This window comes from Centruroides sculpturatus, unplaced genomic scaffold (genome assembly GCF_000671375.1).
Source record: "Centruroides sculpturatus isolate CEXI.00-Female unplaced genomic scaffold, Cexi_2.0 scaffold1132, whole genome shotgun sequence".
NCBI classification, from domain to species: Eukaryota; Metazoa; Arthropoda; class Arachnida; order Scorpiones; family Buthidae; genus Centruroides; species Centruroides sculpturatus.
Window position 1 is genome coordinate 51,288 of NW_019385318.1, and position 15,347 is coordinate 66,634.

General features: G+C 27.0%; 2 protein-coding genes and 1 long non-coding RNA gene across 4 annotated transcripts in view; 1 reads left to right on the top strand and 2 right to left on the bottom strand.

The window, feature by feature from the left end:
- The window catches only part of LOC111637582, an 8,518-nt gene extending 7,169 nt beyond the window's left edge, over positions 1-1,349 (top strand). Inside the window, exon 5 of the long non-coding RNA XR_002758717.1 lies at positions 1,277-1,349. This is a non-coding gene — a long non-coding RNA (uncharacterized LOC111637582). The remainder of the gene's footprint in view (positions 1-1,276) is intronic.
- LOC111637581 (clavesin-1-like) overlaps positions 1-3,564 on the bottom strand; it is a 9,546-nt gene extending 5,982 nt beyond the window's left edge. Inside the window, exons 1-3 of one of the 2 annotated variants that reach the window (XM_023383097.1) lie at positions 3,034-3,564; positions 1,417-1,517; positions 1,091-1,333 (exon numbers count right to left, since the gene is read on the bottom strand). In XM_023383097.1, coding sequence (XP_023238865.1) covers positions 1,091-1,333; positions 1,417-1,517; positions 3,034-3,035 — 346 coding nt within the window. In that variant the 5' untranslated portion in view covers positions 3,036-3,564. Of the gene's footprint in view, positions 1-1,090; positions 1,334-1,416; positions 1,518-2,145; positions 2,374-3,033 lie in introns of those variants that run through there. The other variant, XM_023383098.1, reaches the window with a different exon arrangement.
- Positions 3,565-6,227: 2,663 nt separating this feature from the next.
- LOC111637583 (alpha-tocopherol transfer protein-like) lies at positions 6,228-13,272 on the bottom strand. The gene is made up of 5 exons (XM_023383100.1): positions 13,062-13,272; positions 10,656-10,898; positions 10,355-10,545; positions 10,174-10,284; positions 6,228-6,564 (listed from the first exon to the last, which is right to left on the bottom strand). Exons 1-5 carry the CDS (start codon positions 13,147-13,149, stop codon positions 6,388-6,390), a joined length of 810 nt encoding a protein of 269 aa, XP_023238868.1. The 5' UTR covers positions 13,150-13,272; the 3' UTR covers positions 6,228-6,387.
- Positions 13,273-15,347: the final 2,075 nt, after the last annotated feature.

Sequence of the window (15,347 nt, forward strand, 5' to 3'; positions counted from 1 at the left end):
GAGAACACTACCAAATGTTTTACACAGAAAATACCGAGAACACTACCAAATGTTTTACACAGAAAATACTGAGAACACTCAAATGTTTTACACAGAAAATACTGAGAACACTCAAATGTTTTACACAGAAAATACTGAGAACACTACCAAATGTTTTACACAGAAAGTACTGAGAACACTACCAAATGTTTTACACAGAAAGTACTGAGAACACTACCAAATGTTTTTATTAAAAAAACACAGGCTACAATTTAGAAATGTAAATATTGCAAATACTACAAAATGTTTTCTATACGAAAAAGTATACAAATACTTCAGCACTATTCAATATTTATACATAAAAAAATTACTAAATACATATAATTAATTTAAATAACTAATTATTATCATTAAAATATATTTTTAAAGTATTAATAATAAAAACATTAATTAATGTAAGAAGAATACATGAAAATCCAACTTACATGAATGATTCAGCAACTACATATGTTGCTTAACATCAAGAGAAAATGGTTTTATATGTTCCAGTTAAGTTCAAGATAAACAATTATTCAAATAAGGCTATTGCAGAACTGCTTTCAATGCTGTTCAGAAATTAAAACAAAAAAAATATATATATATTAAATTTTTTAAATCACTATCAGATAAGACTCTGATAAACGATTTGTTTAGACACGTGTTCAAGTATAATTTCATTTTCATAATTTATTTTCTTTTTTTTATGTTTAAAATATATTTAAGTCTACTTTAAAAGCCGAATTTATTAGGCTCTTTTTTTTTTACTGTAAATTTTTATATTATTGCATTTAACTTAATTTATTTATTTATTAGAGAAAATGTCAACTGTGTTGATTACATCAGTTTTAGATAGTCCAGTTCAAAGAGCATTAGTAAATATAACAACAGGTTAAAGTAGAGTTTATCTATGATGATAGTAGTGTTTTATCAATCTTTGTTTATGTAAACTTTGAAAAATAAGAAGTAATTTATTTTCTAAGAATGTAGGAAGTGAATAAATATTTTTATGTAACATCTCATTGCATCAATTATAATTTTAAAAAAATTAATTAAAATTTAAATTATTACTCACTGGCTCTTCCAATTCCTATAACACGTCCTTCTTGATCAACGTGTTTTAGAAATCCCATAATTTTAGTATCAGTGCATTTTTGTACAGATTTAGGATCTAAATTTTTGAATATTTCTTTATAATGTTTTCTAGAATAACAATAATTCTTTAATAATTTATAGGCTCTTTCTCTTTCAAATTTTCTAGCGCGCAAGAAGCATAATAGGAATGCATCATCAATAGGACAATACAACTGTTTATCATCTAAAAATAATTATTATTATAAATTTTAAAAAAAAACTCTTTAAATGTTTATAATTAATTAATATAATTAATTAAATATTTACTTAAAATTAATTCTTTAAATGACTGTAATTCTTTCTGAATCCATGGTTGCTCCTTATTAGCTTCAGGAATGACACCAATAACAATATCATTATCCATTTTCCTAATAGAAATGATTTAAAATATATTATTTTTTTTTTTAAATGTATAAAATAATCTTTAAATCTAAATCTTTTACTATATTTTTTTAATTATTTGTAATTCTTAATTGCTTACAAATTAAAGTAATATTAAAAAAAAACACTGACTTAAGTGATAAAGACAATGCAAAAAATTAATAATTTTTTTCTGATAGGAATTTAATCAGTTATTAATAAAAATTTGGATTAAATTATATTAATTTGCTGATAAAATTAAAAAATTAATTAAAGTTTAAAAAATACAAATTTAATTAATTATATTGACAAATATTATTGATTGTTTTATAAATGTTTTTATATAAGAAAACCTAATTATATACAATTATTGCATTTAAAAATGCACACACTGTAAATACAGTGCTATCAAAATTTTTATACAAAAATATAAATACTACACTTATAATTTTACATTTACGCTAACTTATATTGACAAATGCTACTTATTTTTAAAAAAAAAAAATTTAATATTTTCCTACAAAAAAAAAATACAAAGACTACAATTTGATAAATGTAATACTACAGATATTGCTAAATTTTTTTATAAAAAAACATAAATGCTATAGTTTAAACATGTAAATATTAAAATACTACCAAGTGGTTTGTACAAAAAGTTCAGATGCTACAATTTAAAATGAAAATACTGAGAACACTACCAAGTGGTTTGTACAAAAAGTGCAGATGCTACAATTTAAAATGAAAATACTGAGAACACTACCAAATGTTTTGCATTCAAAATACTGATAGCATTACCAAATGTTTTACACGGAAAATACTGAGAACACTACCAAATGTTTTACACAGAAAATACCGAGAACACTATCAAATGTTTTACACAGAAAATACCGAGAACACTACCAAATGTTTTACACAGAAAATACTGAGAACACTCAAATGTTTTACACAGAAAATACTGAGAACACTCAAATGTTTTACACAGAAAATACTGAGAACACTACCAAATGTTTTACACAGAAAATACTGAGAACACTACCAAATGTTTTACACAGAAAATACCGAGAACACTATCAAATGTTTTACACAGAAAATACCGAGAACACTACCAAATGTTTTACACAGAAAATACTGAGAACACTCAAATGTTTTACACAGAAAATACTGAGAACACTCAAATGTTTTACACAGAAAATACTGAGAACACTACCAAATGTTTTACACAGAAAGTACTGAGAACACTACCAAATGTTTTACACAGAAAGTACTGAGAACACTACCAAATGTTTTTATTAAAAAAACACAGGCTACAATTTAGAAATGTAAATATTGCAAATACTACAAAATGTTTTCTATACGAAAAAGTATACAAATACTTCAGCACTATTCAATATTTATACATAAAAAAATTACTAAATACATATAATTAATTTAAATAACTAATTATTATCATTAAAATATATTTTTAAAGTATTAATAATAAAAACATTAATTAATGTAAGAAGAATACATGAAAATCCAACTTACATGAATGATTCAGCAACTACATATGTTGCTTAACATCAAGAGAAAATGGTTTTATATGTTCCAGTTAAGTTCAAGATAAACAATTATTCAAATAAGGCTATTGCAGAACTGCTTTCAATGCTGTTCAGAAATTAAAACAAAAAAAATATATATATATTAAATTTTTTAAATCACTATCAGATAAGACTCTGATAAACGATTTGTTTAGACACGTGTTCAAGTATAATTTCATTTTCATAATTTATTTTCTTTTTTTTATGTTTAAAATATATTTAAGTCTACTTTAAAAGCCGAATTTATTAGGCTCTTTTTTTTTTACTGTAAATTTTTATATTATTGCATTTAACTTAATTTATTTATTTATTAGAGAAAATGTCAACTGTGTTGATTACATCAGTTTTAGATAGTCCAGTTCAAAGAGCATTAGTAAATATAACAACAGGTTAAAGTAGAGTTTATCTATGATGATAGTAGTGTTTTATCAATCTTTGTTTATGTAAACTTTGAAAAATAAGAAGTAATTTATTTTCTAAGAATGTAGGAAGTGAATAAATATTTTTATGTAACATCTCATTGCATCAATTATAATTTTAAAAAAATAATAATTGTAAATAGTAAACAATGAGAGTTTTTATAATTTAATTTTTTTAATTTTTAAATAAGTATAATTAAACTTGTTATTTATAAATTCTAAACAATTACATATAATATTACAACAACAGAACAGAACAATTATTACAACAGAAAATTATGGGTTTTTTTTTGGTAAATTAATATGAAAATATTGCATAAAATTCAGGAAATTTGTAAATTTTACTTTAGTATATAACAGAGGGAAACTTTTGGACTCAGGAGACCTTGAAACTTGAAGAAATGCAAAAAAGTTTGAGATATTTTCTGTATGTATGGATGTTAGTGTATGTGGGAGTGTATGTTTTTTCATCCACTTTGAAGCTTAATAACTCCTGTACTTTTTGTTGAAAAATTCTGAAATTTTACAGGGATATTTGGGCATCGAGAAGAAATGTTTCTAGAAGTTTTCAGGAAAATCGAATCATTGGTTCGGGAGATATGGGCCCCACCTTTTAATATCCCCCTAAACCAATTTTAAGATATAAAGATAATGACAGCAATTATTAGGGATAAAAACAAAGAATGGCAAAAAAGTCCAGCAACAACGTTGCCAAAATATATCCAAAAACATCACCTTTTTTAATTTTATATTCATATAATATTAATAATGTAATAATTATTTTTATAATTGTTAAAAGATAGTTGCCATTAATCCTACTTATACAGTACTATACAATCAACAGTTTATTTACTATACAGTGCAATATTTATATACCTTAATTTGCACAGAGAGGTTTACATAGTACACAGAGGCCTTAACACAGTATATAATGTACTATAATACTGTATACAGTACTGTAAAATACAGTATATACTGTACTTCATTATGACAATAGGAAAATAAAAGAAAAAATACAGAATTCTGTAATTAATTGTATTATTAGTAGTCTAATAATTACAATAAGATTGCAACACAATTATACTGTTAATTATTGTATTAATAATAATAATGTTTACATATTAATACTTAATTTTACTTACTGTATTAGTTGCTAATACTTACCTTTTATTTATTGTATTAGTTATTAGTACATACTTCTTAAGTACTGTCACTTTTAGTTATTGTATCAGCTACTTGATTATAATTAACCTGCTTATATTTATATATTAATACATTTTTAATAAATTGTCCTTTTAAATAAATCGCTTAAATCACGTTCCATTTGTATAAAAAACACGGTTAAATGACCTTCATTTGAATAAAGTGTCGATGCTAGGCCAAGGACAGAAGGTACACGTGCTTTTAATTTCATAATATTGAGAAATCTAACATTTAAACTAAGGTTATATCGAAAGTAGAGCTGAATGACCTAACGTGACCTATGACAAATATCATAATATAAGTCTGTAAGTTTGCCTGTCCGTAATATTTTCTAAAAATTGAAGGATGTAATTATATTTTTTTGAAATTCCTCCTCCATTTTAACTGTACAAATGAACTTTTCCTATAAATATTTTATAAATATGAACGAAAAAAACTGGTTATCAAAAGAAAACACCATGATTTAGACTATAAAATTTAAAATTTAATTAAATAATATATGATACAATAAATTAAAAATGTATTTATTAGTAAATAATATATAAAACAACATTATAAAAATGAATTTTTACCTGTAAACTTGTTTTTTTCCCCCCTCATATAACTTTGATCTATATGTTACAAGGAACGTACAATATACATATATATATAGGTCAGGATTTTTAAGACTTACATTCATACGTCACTTAAATTGTCATTGACTTACTTTAAGATTACAGTGTACACAACAAGATATAAATTGACAAATAAAATTTGCTGTACTAAATCAGTTTTAAGGAACCATTTACATGTAAAATTGAACGTATCCTATAGTTTTCTATGGCCGTTTTTTTTTGTTGCTGGTATGAGTTTACAACAACGAATTTGCAATAGTTAACAGTGTACAGTACAATAATTACAGTTATTATATACTAATAAATGCAATTAATGAACAGTAATTGTAATTATATTATGCATATAAGATACAATAATATAATTTGCAACATATAAGTATATAGTAGTTGCATTATTCTCAGCATCTTTCCTTATAAGTAATCATAAAGGTGCATACTTATAAGGAAAAACTACAGTTTATCTAGTAATTAAAATGATGATTTAGTTTAGTTATTATTATTAACTATAATTACAAATTACTTAGCAGTTAAGCTATAAAAATTACATTTTATCTAGTAACTAGCAACCATATTTAGGCTTTTTATCAAGTAACTAGGAAGGAATTTTTGTAGTATCTAGTAACAAAAAATTGCAATTTATAATCTCTTATCAGTTATTTATAAATAGTTTTATGCTCACCATCACATGCCATTTAAATTATGTATTCACATATAAATTTCCATAAGTGTAATTAAGTAATGCACTAATTAAATAAGTAATGTACTGTACTAATTATCTATATAATTACAGTTGATTTTTTTCAGAAAAAAAAAAAAGAAATACATTTTTAATGTTGTAATATAAAATATTTAAAAAATCAATATATAAAATTCTAAAACAAAAAAAAAATTTCTGTAAAGGGTGGCCCAAAAATCCGTTAACTGGGTGATTTTTTTTCTTTGCTGAAAATTAATAGAAACTTGATTAAGTATTTAAATATGATCAACAATGATTAAAAGCATGGTTTAAAATGTTTGTCTTTACAACAGTTAACTGACTTTTGGTCCACCCTGTGTATATTTTTATCATAGAGTTTGTTTCCAAGTTTTTTCGTTGATATGGAAAAATTCTTCGTTATCTTTAAGTATCTGATTAGCTTTAGTCGTATCGAAAGTCGATAATTGTCCATCGAAATCAGCCGGAAGATACTTTGGATTGACGAATTTATGCAGTGATTTCATATCTGATCCATGGAAATGCATCTAAAATATTAATTTTTTTATAATTAATATATATTTAATTTTTTTTAAATAGTGGTTTAAGTTTTTTTTTTTTTTATAAACTTCAAAAACCGTGATTAAATGATATAATATCAAAATAGCAAAGTTTAATGATTAGATAAGATCATAAGTGACATTTCTTTTTGGTTCTAACGAATATAATTTTTATAGATAACAATTTTGTTGATAAAAAAAAAGAAATATTATGTTAATTTGAATTATCAATGATCTATTTATTTTTATCATTAATTATCATTTATTTTAGAGGGTCTTCTTGGTCTTGTCTGAATTAAATTTGGTGTGAGGATGGAAGTTAAGATGTTAAAATTATCCTGAAAATTTCGTGACTACTGAATTTCGTTTTCAAGAAATCAACCCCTATTTAGGTGTTAGACACGTGGAGAGAACCCATAAAACACGTGGCCAGCCTATATTGGACAGGCACGAACCTACGACTACTGTTCAGTGATTTTATCCATTGTTACTAATGAGACAAGGCAACACAACACGTGGCTCGCGGGAGGACTTTCTCTGGGAAATCGGTCCCTATTTAAGTTTAAGTATTGAGACGTGAAGAAAATCCGGAAAATTCCACGTGACTAGTCCTTGAGTCTAACTACCAGTGTATAGTAGTTATACTGTACACTGGTAGTTGGTCAGTATTGGTCAGTGTACAATGTTATATCTACTCGGCCATTGATGGGCCTGGAATAATATGGACTGATACGAATATGAATAACACGAGAAACGTGTTTTTATAATGGTGAAAACTATGTAAATTTACTTCCTCCCTCGGCATTTCCTCAATGCTAAGAGTTTTCTTCATCCGGAAATTTTATTCAACTTTTTCTTCACTCTACCTTCTTAAGAATAGTGTAACCATCCCTTTACAAAGCCACCCTTTTATTTTGTCATGTTTTCCTCGAGTTAAATAGGTTAAATTCTAGAAATAAATCACATCTATCTAACAGCACTTTCACTCACTTCAATTAAGTAAGGGGGTGATAATGACAATACAGTTTTTATTAATATCGTCTCCCAGTTTTTGATGCATTAACAATAGTAGTGTACTAAATAACATAATATAAATAGTAAAACAAATCACTGTGTGTATATATATATACATATATAAGTCATATTGTCTCACGTTTTTAATTAATATTTTATCAGTTTATATTTTTAGTTTGAGGAAATGTTTGTGTTCCTCATATTAGATTTCATGTACTTTTGCTAATTCATATACGTACAAAATCTATTGTTTTTTTGTAAAATAAAAGAAAGTCGAAATTTAATGCTAATTTTCTTCGTCTGTTCGTTTGTCTGTCCTAATTAATCTAGATAAACTAAATTGATAGGGATTTTACGCAATCGCTTGAATGTTATTCATTCATTTTTTAAACACATTTTATTTAAGTAAAGAATTAAAAATAATTATAATTTAAATTAATTTCCAATTACTTATATTACTAAATTGATACTTCAATGTTTTTCCTGTTTATTTTTTAGTTAATTAACTATATTATTCCAGTTTAATTTTATACATATTAAGGCTTGAGATAAGTATCTTTCCCTAAATATTAAACTAGTTCAATTTAATTTATCGAATAGTAAAAAATTAAATTATAAAAAAAAATAAGGTTAAGAGGGGTGGTATATACCCTGTCTAGCCCTTTCCTGAATACGCCTGTAACTGAAACACTCCGTAGTAATTTAAAATTTCAGTGTAGAAGACACTTTAATCTACCTAAATAGGGGCAAGTTTCTCATAGAAACTGGTCCCCTATTTAGGTATTACAAACGTGATGGAAACCCGGAAAACTCCAAGTTGGCGAGGTTCGAACCCACACCTTAAAACTGTTTGGTGATATCAAGAGTGGGCGAAAAATAGCGCGATCGAATTATGTCTCGCTCAAGGTCACTCTCTGTATACAGCTGTATTTATATAGAAGAAACAGTATATATAGAATGAAAGTTATTTATTGATTTCTATAAATAAAATCTCACAAATATTGGTATTCTTTTTAAAAATACTCGATTAATCGTTCCTTCAAAATCAATTTCTCTACCTAGAATATGCGCAAATATGCTCAAAAACGCAAATAAGTTGGGTAAATTTATTATTTAATATATCTCTCTCCCTGCATATTAATGCCTTTCAGCCTATTTATAATAAGGTTAAGAGGTGACTTGTGTTCTTTCTGTCCAACCCTAAATACAAAGTTGATTAAAATGCACTATTTTTCCTCTCTCTGTCATGCCTCACTCGGTGAACCTTTTTTTTTTTTAACATATCTATCGTGGGTTCGGCCGGGTGATGAGGGACGAGTTTCGACCTAACCTGGAAAGACCAAGAAATAATTCCTGTGTCCCCCCCAGATTCGATCCAGGGGCCCCGTAGCAATAGGTTGATAACTTGGTCGTCGTAAAAGGCACTTTAAGATACTTAATTAGAAGCCGTAAAACTCTTCCTCCACGTGTCTGAAGGTCACGCTCTATAAACTGTTATATTTTTAATGTAGGAAATATCGATATAAAATAATCGATTAATCTTACTTCCGTGATCGATTTTATAACTTGGACACTGATGTTAATTCGCGAGATTATTGTAGTATAGTCTTTGTCTCGTCTTTTCCTCGTGAAGTAGTCTTGTTTAACATCACTGAACATGGATAAGAACTGTGCAAATATGATAAGAGACACACTGAACCAAAATATTCATAAAGTGTGGGTTAGAATTAGGTGAGACATATAAGAGATATAACTCTTATTTTATTTTAAATCAATCGTGTTGAAATTCATACATATTAAATTACACGATATTAAAAACATATCCCAGTGAAAATTTTCAAATATCGCAACTTTATTCTTCAGACAGTCTTTTCACGCTATCTTGATTGAAATTGTCCTTCTGTGTTTGAGGCGACATGCTCTGCTTAGTAATAAAATCTTTCTTCAGTTGGATGGAGCTTCATCTCATTGGGCACGAAAGAGATTCTTGCAATTCTGAATAAATCCTCTTCCCTGGGTGCTGAATTGGGTACGGTAGTGATAACCCATGACCTCCGATATCGCCTGACAATACCTGTCCGCATTTCTTCCTTTGTAGTTTTGTGAAGGATTGCATTTATGTGATAAAGCCGTTCTCTATTCAGGAACTTGTACATGGAATTGTGGCGATTGTGACATTAAAAATGTCAAAAACTTTCAGGAAACAAAACGCCAATGAGCGTGTGCATTGGCATTGCAGGCGGTCATATTGAAATACTTCTCCGGAATACTATCATGTAATTTAATGTGCATGATTTCAATACGATTGCTTCAACATTGATGCGCTGATCCTCGTTCACGGGAAGATAATTACGGCCCACTCTGTACTTAATTTATTATTTAACTTTAATTTAGTTAATTTTTACAAAGCAACTGCACAAAAATAGAAGTCCTCTTGTGAGGCAGCCTCCCTTAGCAAGTGTTGAGTTCCCTTATTCTATCGCTTCTCTCCTCCTCCTCCTCCTCCTCCTCCTCCTCTTTTCTTATATAATTTTTTACACTATTATTTAGAATTTTACAAAAAAATATATAATAAAAACTTACTCTTTTTCTGAGTTTGTAAGGCATCAAAGGATATGCAATAGTCATAATTGCTTGAAATAGTCGATTCATGTTGACAAAATGTATTTCTTTATAGCGTATTTGATACGAATCCTGAAAGAAAATATTGAATTTTAACATTTTAAATCTTAAAACACAGTTTAAAATATTTTTATGTACTTACATATAGAGTATCCAGTAATGAAACGATGAAATTCGGTGTAAACTGTACGACATGCTTCCATGTTGTATCTTTTGTATTTATAATTACAACAATGCCATTAACTTGGGTACGATGGTAATTTAACTGAAAATCAAAGAATAAAAAGAAGCAACGTGCCACGTCCATGGCACTAATCGATGTATGCCAATGGCCTAAAGATAAATAATGAAAAATATACTTAAAATATACATTATTTTCTTTATAAATTAAATAAATCTTAAGTTTTTTTTTAATAAATTAAGAAAGAAAAATTGATACTCACTGATTCTTGCAACAGCAATGAATCGTCCATCTTGATCCGGATTTGGTAAAAATTGTACAAAGTTGAAATTCAAAGCATTTTCTAACGTTAAAGGATTAAGATTTGTAAAGAAATTTGTATATTTTCTTCTGGCATAATAATAATTTTTTAATAATTTTAACGCTTTATCTCTGTTATATTTTCTGGCTCGAAGAAATCCTAAAAGGAATATGTCGTCCATGCAATGATTCAATTTTCTTTCGACTGAAATTTTGTGTAATAAGTTATATGAAAATATTAAGAAAATTGCTTAAAATTAAAATTAATGCTTAAAAAAATTATAAGTTATGGATTAATCTTGAATAATTTACATATAAATTCCATAAAATCACGCATAAAAATGATGCCATTGCAGCTACCAGCATTTTAAATTACTCCAGATTTTAAATTATATTTTGTATTTTAATAAATTTTTATATTTAATTTTGTTTTATTGAAGGATTTTGTATTATAAATCTCATTTTGCATCTTTTAACTTTAATAATAAATGGCTTCTTCATTCTTGTTAAGTAGAATAAATGAATCCTTATATACAGATGCTACTATGAAAATTATTTTACATTTCTATTTAATAAGCTTCCGGAAAGATGTTGATACCCCACACTTTTGATTAGCCCTGTATCCTTTCAGGTCTTGTGTATAAATCTCATTTTGCATCTTTTAACTTTAATAATAAATGGCTTCTTCATTCTTGTTAAGTAGAATAAATGAATCCTTATATACAGATGCTAATGTTATGCCAAGTAACCTAATTTACAATACTGTTTACAATACTACAATACTGTTTATATTTGAGTTTTAACATATATTTTTCTGTTTTATATTACAAATATACATAAATTCATAACATTCACTAAGAAAAATATTTAAAATTACATAGTTAAATCAGCATTTTAATTAAATATACTGTACAAGTCGATCCCCCTATAACACTATTGATAATTCCGTTTTATAAGAATTCCGTATTGTACGAGTCACTTAGATTTTACAAATACGTGAGCCGCTCACAGCCCGGCACACGTATTTGTAAAATCTAAGTGACTCGTACAACATGAAATTCATATAAAACGGAATTATCAACAGTGTTATAGGGGGATCGACTTGTACTTTAGAATAAAGGGTTCTCTAAATGTGTGCTTGAAAAATAGAATATATTACAGAAATATTTGAAAATAAAACCGTATGAAAATTATTTTACACTTCTATTTAATAAGCTTCCGGAAAGATGTTGATACCCCACACTTTTGATTAGCCCTGTATCCTTTCAGGTCTTGTGTATTATATTATAAATATATTTACATATGTTAATACTTTTTTTAAACTGATAATTAATGAACGTTTGAACCAACATGAAGACCAACTTAATTCACATTTACCATATAAAATTAATAAGAAGTCACGAGTGGTAAGTTTTGTAAATGATAAAACTACTTTAACGTGTTATTTTCGATAATAAATTCTTTACAAGCAAATGAACTTTAGTACCGGTATTTTATCATTTTTCTAACCGATATTTATATCTACTACAACTGATATTAATGAAAGTTATATATAGAAAATAATATCCTGTATCACTTTTTACGTATAGAATCTATGATAGAAACTTTACGATTATAAAGGTATCTCCTGAATTTCTTTCTATTTTCTAAGTACAGCTACTGTAATTTTGTCTCGTGTCTATAAGTTACAATTTTTATTTTTTATGGTTATTTTCTATTTTATAAGCTCCACATACTCCACATACTTCTACATTTTATGACATATATTTTGTATATTCTCTGATATATTATCTGTTTTCTATGATACTCCATATTCTTCTGTATAATATCTTAAGTTACTTATGTCCATGGTCTATCTCTATATCCAATACTTTTTCATTCTGTTTTATAGGATATTTTATATTCTATAATATCTAAATTATCTATGTTTAATGCTCTGTACTCTATGATATCTAAATATCTTATGTTAATGTTCTCTTCATCCAATAGTTTTCTATAATCTGTAATATCTACTGTACATTATCTATGTTGTTTTGTTCTATGCCTATATCCAAAGACCTACATTCTATAATATATATTACCCATGTCCTCTATTATTTCCTATAATCAATAATGCATATGCCCTATTTACTACATACATCTTAAAACCTACATCTTATCTTAAAGCATGAAATAGCCACACATTGAAAATTACTAAAAACAAACTTTTAATTAATTCTAATTTATACCTCTTCTGTATCTTATTAAAAGTAAAAATATTTAATAAGATACAATACAAATAAAAAAAATAAACTTTAAATTTGGTTATTTTCATGTATAAACAAGTTTAAAAGTTAATTAATTTATTTAAAAAAGATTTTTAACTTACTAATTACTTTCTTGAAAGCTTCAAGTTCAACTTCATCCCACGTAAATTCATTAGAATCTTCTAAATAATATTTGCATTTTCTATTCATTTTTACTGCGACTTTACAGAACTGCAGCAGGTCCGAGTATGAGGAAATTCTGCAAATGTTAATCTGTAGACATCAGAAGAAGGAATGGAAAAGTTTTTTTTTTTTCCTTGGAACTAAGTTCATTTTCCTTATTGATAAAAGTCAAGTTTATGTTATTGAACGTAGCCAAAAAAAACAAGAAAAAAAATAAATAAATTTGCTGTTAAAAATATCCAGCAACTAGTTGACAGCTGGATTTTTTAAATTTTGGGCGCCATTTTGAAAAAAATTTGTAAGAAAATCTTCATCGTTTCAAGAGCTTAAAACTCATACGAGTAAAATTTTCATTAAGTTTTACCCCAGCCGAGATATGACCTACGACCCTCTCTATCTCTTCACTCCCTTGAGTTATGTACTCCAAAATTTAATACCATAAATGCCCCTTATACACAAGTTATCGTGCCAAATTTCGTTTTTAAATCTCGACCCCATCCTGAGATATTAAACGAAATAGATGCCAACACATGCACGTATCCCTGGAATTTTTACCCGTTGTTTTTGGCTTTTTTTGGGGGGGTTCTGTTGGTCTCGAAACGTCGAGATTCCAAAAACTCGGATAGTCAAATTTGACACGATTACGTTACTTTCCCGTATTTGTTTACAACAGCCTGGAAGTAAGTAAAACAATATGCACTCAACAGAAAATATATTGTCACGAATGACAATACTTTCTCTACGGGAAATCACCAGAAATATACAACTCTTGACTTTAGATTAACGAGTAAATAACTTAAAACTATTTTACTGGAGCAAAGTAACCAAATCAAACCAGCAAGTCTTTTCAACGATGGTGATGAACTATAATATTGGGATTTGTTTGATTTAGTTATTTTGTACCAGTAAAGCAGTTTTAATTTATTTATTACAACATTAACCTCTCAGTTGCAGAATATATATTTCTGGATCAAGAATATTGAAAGTTTTCTATAGAAAAAATACAGTATGATATAGGGACCAACAGAATTGTTCGATACAGCAAACAGTTATATTGGCTTATGTTATTCTTTATATATTCAATTCAATATTTCAATATTGTATACAGTAAACTCTTAAAATTGCTAATTAAAAAATAATTTAAAACTGATAAGTTATATTAAATCTGTATACAAACTGTTTAGAAGTTCTGGATTTGCTGTAGTTTCATGTATATAAACTTTGTAAAATTTATAATTAATTCTCGGGAACAAATGTAAATAAATTAAGTAAAATTACAAACAGAATCATAAATTTTAGGAATAATTGAAGCTTCGATTATTCTCACTAAGTTAAACATTTCTATGGAATTAATATCTATTAACTAAGTTGGCAGAGTAATTTCAAAGGAGGAGAATAGATAATAATCTTACAGAATTGAAAGAGTTGTTACAAATTGCCTCTTTGTTATAAGATTTTGTTACAATAAATATTATTCTGTAGATTAATACTTCTCAATTGGTCAATTCCCGAATTTATTATTACAACCTTTACTAATATATGACTNTTTAAATTTTCGCCAGTGCTGTGGCGCTGCAATCTTTGGCTATGTCTTGGGCTACTCAAATATTTTACGTTTTTGATACTAAATTAACTTCTGAAGTATAATTTTTTATTGTTTTTATATTTTTAAATATATTTATTTTGTTTGTACAAAATAAAAAAATAACTTTTAACGATACAATAGTCTTCGTTATGCTTAACATCGACAAAAATTCAACGCGAAGCGACATGAAACAGAGAAAAATTTCAACATGGGATAAATTAATATATTTTTTCGTGCATAATCGGTTATCCGAAACATCGATCTTATGAACAACCTCTCCCCAAATGTTTCGGATAATCGACGCTCTACTGTATTATTATAACCGATGAACGTCGATGTATTTTATAATTTGGAGCTATAAGTGTTGTATTTTTATCTATAACTATTCTTCGGTTTAATCGAGGAAGTTAAAACATCATAACAGTTTTCTTTCATTTCCATGTAATAACCAGGAAATATTTAGAAGTCACTACAACGGTGAAAGAAAGTGAAATTTTGGTTACTATTTCCTTGTATAATCAAAACAGTAGCGTGTACTGTGTAGAATGTTAAGTGACTTTTTGAAGTACAAAATGCCCTGAAGAATATTGTATTTAATCACATTTAACACAATTCCTTTTCACTGATATAAATATGCATT